Source organism: Pempheris klunzingeri, chromosome 8 (assembly GCF_042242105.1).
Source record: "Pempheris klunzingeri isolate RE-2024b chromosome 8, fPemKlu1.hap1, whole genome shotgun sequence".
Taxonomy (NCBI): domain Eukaryota; kingdom Metazoa; phylum Chordata; class Actinopteri; order Acropomatiformes; family Pempheridae; genus Pempheris; species Pempheris klunzingeri.
The window spans coordinates 22,624,163-22,630,850 of NC_092019.1; the positions used below are offsets into that span (position 1 = coordinate 22,624,163).

At 42.2% G+C, this 6,688-nt stretch overlaps 1 protein-coding gene across 1 annotated transcript; it reads right to left on the reverse strand.

The window, feature by feature from the left end:
- Positions 1-4,743: 4,743 nt before the first annotated feature.
- On the reverse strand, positions 4,744-6,059 carry LOC139205790 (protein rapunzel-like). Its single transcript, XM_070836109.1, has 2 exons — positions 5,566-6,059; positions 4,744-5,434 (listed from the first exon to the last, which is right to left on the reverse strand). The coding sequence occupies exons 1-2, from the start codon at positions 6,057-6,059 to the stop codon at positions 4,744-4,746; spliced, it is 1,185 nt and encodes a 394-aa protein (XP_070692210.1).
- Between the last annotated feature and the right edge of the window lie 629 nt (positions 6,060-6,688).

Consider the following 6,688-nt stretch of genomic DNA (forward strand, 5'->3'; position numbering starts at 1 on the left):
TTACTTAATGATACATTTCACCTTTTGTGGCATGTTTCCTCCTTAAAACTACCTTTATTGCGCCACAACCTAAAGTCCCAGCAGAGAGAACAGGAAGACAAGCTATACCAGCTTCCCATAATTCTTCTGGTAAATGGTAAGAATCAGAACCAGGGTGAATAACAGTGTATCGTGACACATACTACCCCTTCATGTATGCAGAAGCTCCAAAGTGCGTTCCACAGTGAATCTCTGTAAATGAATGAGCAAAAACATGAAAGCACTACAGACATATTTTTTATTCTTTTTTGCATCCTGGCTCTTAAAAGTAGTTCTACATAACATTTGTTTAATGAGAAGGTCCACAGCAACAAGCCATCAGCTCATTTCTTGAATTGGAGATTGGATGATAGCCTTCAGATCTATATGTTGATAGCGCCCTCTGTCTGCAAACCACCTCTGGCACCGTTTCCTCATCAGATTTCACTCTTTTCCTTCAGAAAACCTTCTCTTAACCTCCACTCAACCGCAAAACAAGCTAACTCTGGCTCCTGTGGCCTGAGATGGATGCAGTAGCTCTTGTCAGTAAACAGATGCTTTAGTCTTCCCATAATGACAGTCAGGATTGACGGGCTACCACAGCCAGAGCCTTTTATGCAGGGGAAGAGCCTCCTGGATCAATAGTTGTTACCTAGGCAAAGCCCACACAACCACTAATGAATCCACTGGCTTACTGCACAGGCTGCCACTGCTCTTTAAGCCTGCTCTGGAGAAAATCCTTGGAAATACTTAACGCTCCTGGTAATGTAAAAATGAACACCCAAAGACTTCCACCACATTGGATTAAAAGATATAAATGAAGAGATTAGGTTGGGTTTTATTTAAAAGTCACTGTAAATAGAATATGTATGCTAAAAGGTGAACAGGCCTATTGTCCAACAGCAGGTTCAGGTGTCACACCAGAGAGTTCCCAGTTTTGTGTGTCGTATTGTGTGGAAACATTTCAGCGGTCTGTTCTGTGGTGTGTCTGAAGCCTGTTGTCTGGCACACCCATCAGTCTGTCTGCTGCACATTTTCTGTTTTCTTAAAGTAGGATTAAAGCACTGATGTATCAAAGGTGGAAAAAGAGCATTAGTCACCTGTCTGGGATTTCCAATTATAAAACGGCTTTGTGCCAACAAGGTAACAGGTGCAGTGTTGTGTATTTCAGTATTTGGACAGTGACACATTTTCTTTTGTTTTGGTTTTGTACTCCAGTGTATTTGATTCACAATGAAACAATGGTAAGTGTAAAGAGCTGAGCTTTAACTTCAGCCGTTTGACAATGCCACTTAAAGGAATAGTTTGACACTATTATTTAGAGAATTGGATGGGGAGCTACCACCAGTAGCTTAAAATAACAACTGGAAAATAGAAGGAAAATAGTTCATTTCATTTCTTTAAACCATACAGAAATCGGAATGTAAAATGACAATTTGTGGTTTTACCTCGGGTTACAGTATCTGACAGACTATTTCTTGACCAGGAAGCAGGTGAAACGTCTGGAAGTCACAGTTTCTCACCAAGAAATAGTCCAACACTTAATCCCATGTCAAACAGCAAATATTGTTTGTACAGATTGAGAAAACTACATACAGTGTGTTCATTTGTGGGCTTTAGAGGTACTGGTCTGTGTATTTCTGAGAGCCACTTCCATTCTTTATGCTGAGTTAAGATAGTGGCTGCTCAGCTCCAGCTACATACTGATCACATAGACATGACACTGATGCTGATCTTGTCATCAAAGCCTTGGCAACGAAGCAAATAAGTGTATTTCCTAACACAAATTTTCTTCAAAGCTAAAAGACAGCATCGTGTGAATGTCTACATAATTACTGTGGTGTATATTACCTGCTGACAGTCTTAGCGATACATCAGTAAACTGTCTTTTTTTGATAAATACATGCTTTAATGGATTATGAACCTCCATTGTGCTCACATATTTCATCCCTTGGAACTCATTACTAAAAAAATGTAATCATGATACCAAAAAATAATAAATAGAATCATGATAACAAATGAAAAAAAACTTCTGTCATATATACTCATGTATGGCATTTGCAATTTGGATACTGGTAAAAATTAGACATAGTTTTCCTTTTGGAGAAAGTTTATCTTCACCTTCAATCAAAAATGATTTGCACAAAATGTATCTTTGAGACTATTCTTTGATACAACTCCCCTGAACCTCCTAACAGCGCCGTCCTCTCAGCAGCAGCTCTTTTCCACTGAGAGAAACACAGACGCACACTTCCTCCTGCACTGCGCTCTGTCTTTCAGATAGCACTTGATGGATTCTGACACGCTTGTTTTACGACGGAGAAGCCGAGCAGCTAAAGACCCTCCACATCCACTGAGATATGAAATGATGACCGTCTCCACCCGCTCTGCACCTGCACCATGCATTATGACTGATACCATCTTGCTAAGCCAAGCACTTTGCTGCTCGTCTGCAGGATATTAGCTCAGCCAAAGGTTATTCATAGCCCATCAAACTAGGGCTGCGGTCAGGAAATGCTGACTTATGTGTAAATATCAATTAAATTAGTCGGAGTCCCTGTTGCTGAGGGTGCACTGCTTCGTTTTAATGGGCACGGACACTAACAGTGCTGCGTAAATCACATTTGTACAAGAAATGAGAGGCAGATATTAGATTATACTTGTTTACACATCCATTAACTATTTGTATTTGGTAATCAATTCACTTAAAGTACAAGAATTATGCTGGACATCAATCATGCACTGATTTTATTGTCATTTGAAGTTAAAAGGTGATGTGGCTAAAGTAATAATACATGACATCTTTATATAAATGCCCATTTTACTACATTTTACTACTACTAGCTATAACGCAATGGATTTAAATGCCAGGGAGTGAAGCGATTTTGCATTTCTGGCAAAAAATCACAGCGATTTGCATGAAATAAGCAAATAATTTCTGTGAGAGATTAGTTAGTGTGAAAGGGGATATTATAAAGACAAAGAAAAATGCCACCAGCATACTGTGAACACAAAATAATAAATGAATCGTGAAAAAATCCATCACATTTGGCTGGGAAATGCAAAACACAGCAATGATCATTTATCACCAAATGTTACAAAAATAAAATGCACAAATGATGTCCAGGCTGAGGCAACTGACACGAACCATTACGTAATTCCAGGCACAGCACTGGTGAGCAGCGGGGTCTGAGTGTTTAGAACACAAGGCACATTGTAGCGTCTCCAGTGCCAAACTCCAAGCCTCTGGTTCTTCACGCCTGAGAAAGTGACCTCTGTCCCCCTGTCAGAGTTATGTAGGCCAGTCTGCTGAGCAGAGACAAAATGGGAGCGGAGCTCAGCAGATGCAGCCTCAGCAAAAGCATCTCTTTAGGTGCAGAAAGCATTTCTCATGGGAGGCAGGATTATTACTGTATGCAGCTGAGGTAAAAGCACGGACACTTCCCATTATTACATACAGCGCTATGTTAGTGCAAAATGTCTTGAAGTCACAGACAAACTGGTTAGTAACTGATAAATTACAACTAGACACATAGCGACACAGTTCATAATATGCAAGCAGTTGATATTTAAAAAGCTGCAACATAAAGTAAATTTACATGAAATCTCTTTGATTCAACAATCTACTCTATAAAGAGTTGACACAACTAATAAAAATGCATTTGAGATTTAAGTCTATAACAAATGGTCTGAAATACAGTGCGTCTGATAGGGATGCACAGGTCCGACTTTTTCTCTCCTGATACTGATTCTGATTTGTAAACTCAGTGTATTGGCCGATACCGAGCGCTGGTTCTCCCCAGTGTATTGTAACACTGTGACACATACCACCCTTTCATGTGTGTAGAAGCTCCAAAGTGCACCATGAGCTCCAAGAGTTCAGCTTTTAACTGTAAATGAAAGAACAAAAAAATGAAAGCAGCAAGTCTTTATACCTCACAGCAGGGATCTGATGGGAGTCATTCTTATATGTGTACAGTAATATGAGGATATACAGCTACACACAGTGGTGGAAGGTAAGCTAGTATTATTCAATCAAGTATTGTTCTCAAGTGCAATTTTGAGCTACTTGTACTTTTAATTTCATGCTACTTAATACTACTAGTCCACATTTCAGAGGTAAAACATAGTTATTACTGTACTACCCTAAACTGATCCCCATTAACCATCTCATAAACCACTGCTTATGCAATGATGAACCAATAGGAACCATCTAAAATGATTGATTTTGATTTTCAATGAGTACATTTTGTTGGTAATAAGCTACTTGTACTTTTACTGAAGTAGGACTTTGGATGCTGGGTGTTAACCTCCAATGGAGTACTATATTGTTGTATTGGTACTTTCACTGAAGCGAAGGATTGGAATACTTCACTTCACTAACTATACATTACTTCTGCAGAAACAATGAGGCTCTCTGCTGTACGAATGCCATTGGTGACATGGTGCACCGGTGATTGCTGGGATTTCAATTGGCAGTCCATTGTGACAGTGACTAACAGTGACTAATATACACAAGTTTTAATGTAGATTAGTTACGTCTGGCTGACACCCGATTGGCTTAATAAGGCCAGTATACGTGCTGACATCAAGCATATTGGATCAGTGCATCCCTAGTCTGACATTACTTTCATCTTATTATGATAAACATATCCTGATATTCTCAGAGTAGTCTTGCAGATGGACCGGCAACAGAAATGTACAATATATCAATTTAAAGTGAATTTACTCCGAGTGCACACACACAGCCACGTTCTTGTGTCTCTCCCAGTAGTGACAGTCTTCCGGAAAGCTCCACGCAGCTGCAGACTCCTTGTGGCGACTGACAGCGTGAACAACAAACCCGCACAGCTGCTTCTCCAACACCTCCACCACCGCCGGGGCGTTTCCCTTCTTCCCCTGGCCCTCCATCGCCTGCTGGATGCAGTCACGGGGCACCGGCTGGGGTTTGGTGCTGTACGACACCACCAGGTTGATGTTGTTCACCTGGAGCACCTCGAACCAGTTGCGCCCCGCCACGTGATGAAAGTGCTCCCCTGCTCGCCAGTTCCGGTAGGTGCTCCCTGAGTGGTTGATTAGCCGCACTGACCAGCTGACCCAGTCGTACTTTTTCACCAAGAAGTCAAGGAGCTGCTGAGTCGTATCTTGCAGGTTCTCTTCATCTTTTTCTTGCAGGACACGCTGGGCGTCTATTTTTGCTTGCTCTGGGAAGGCAGCGATGCAGGACTCGATGGTCGTCTTCATCGTGGACTCTACTTCTTCAATCTTGCTGCTCCACTCTTGGACTTTGTCCTCTTCCTCCTCTTGGCCCTGGGTTAAGGCACAGTGGCCCAGCAGAGCAATCAGCCCCAGACAGAAGAGCTCCTTCATCCGGACACAGAAATCTTCCAGGAGACGACGGTTCCTTGCTACATACCTGCAGGACAGAAAAAACATGTACATTTAAGGAAGTTATCTGATCAAGAATCCAGAGATGCCTGGAATAATAATAACATGAGAGCTGCAATGAATCCAGAAACATAAATATAGAGAAATATAACACTTTACCTTTCAACTAACTCTAAAACCTGCTCTCCAAAACTGTTTGTCCCCATCACAGCATCATACAGCACAAACAGGTTCTTCTCCCCTCCAGTTTTGGCAAAGTGCTCCAGAAAGAGTCTGGTCTTCACCTCCCTGAACTGCGGTTTTGCCTCCAAGATGTCCATATACTTCCGAAACTGGTTCCTAATGTTCTCCTCCACTGAGAAGTACTGGGAATCCAGCCTCCCCTTCTTGATCTCGCAGTCGATGTCCTCCAGCTGGGAGGAGAGCACATCGAGCTTATTCCTCACCGTCAGGAACTGCTCTTTGACGTAGAAGACCTCTTTGCTCTGGACGTTGTCTAAAGCCAGGCGGAGAACCGGAGCGGCGGCCTCACAGAGGGGGAAGAGCTCGCCCACAGCGCTGGCCAACACCTCGGCCCCCCTCTCAAACATATCCATCACTGCCTCGATGGCCTCCTTCTTCTGGGCCACAACCCTCTCCAGTGAGCTGGACATGTTCTGAGACACAGAGGGACGAAATCTGGCGTCAAATATGAATAAACCCTGAGTAGAAAGATGTGGAGTGCGTGACGAAATGGGTCAGAGTCTTTATTCTGTTGAAGTATTCATGAAATAGACTGTTGCAGTGATTCACAACCTTTTTTGCCTTGTGAACCATTAAAACAAAGCAGTGCCAAAACAACCCCTTTACAGGTCTATGAATTGTGAGCAGTTCCACCAAAAAGTGATTTTAAATATCTCAATTTGATTCATTTAAATAATCGATAGAGGCCAGAAGGGGTCCATCTATGTAGTAGGCTATTTCACAAGAAAAAATACACAGATTAGATAAAAAGCTAAAAAGCACAGAACACAGAACAGTGTTTTTCATCCCATGAAATGAAGTTCTTTAACCAGGTTCAGGAACAATGACCACGCCTCATTCCCACCTCATTTCCGCACCAAAATATTTAACCTCCTCATATCCGTTGCTTCCCCTTTCGACTCGGTCTTCACATCCCTCCCAACCAAACCCTCTCTCTCTCTCTCTCTCTCTCTCTTGCACTCTCTCTCTCTCTCTCTCTCTCTCAATTTAGGAACCAGGGGATCTGATTTACTAGACGATGAAGAGTCTCGACATCCCG

Excerpts from the sequence above, each read along its gene's own strand:
- LOC139205790 (XM_070836109.1), bottom strand. The coding sequence starts at position 6,059 with ATGTCCAGCTCACTGGAGAGGGTTGTGGCCCAGAAGAAGGAGGCCATC. Across the intron at positions 5,435-5,565 it reads GTTTTAGAGTTAGTTGAAAG|GTATGTAGCAAGGAACCGTC; the intron begins GTAAAGTGTTAT and ends TCTGTCCTGCAG.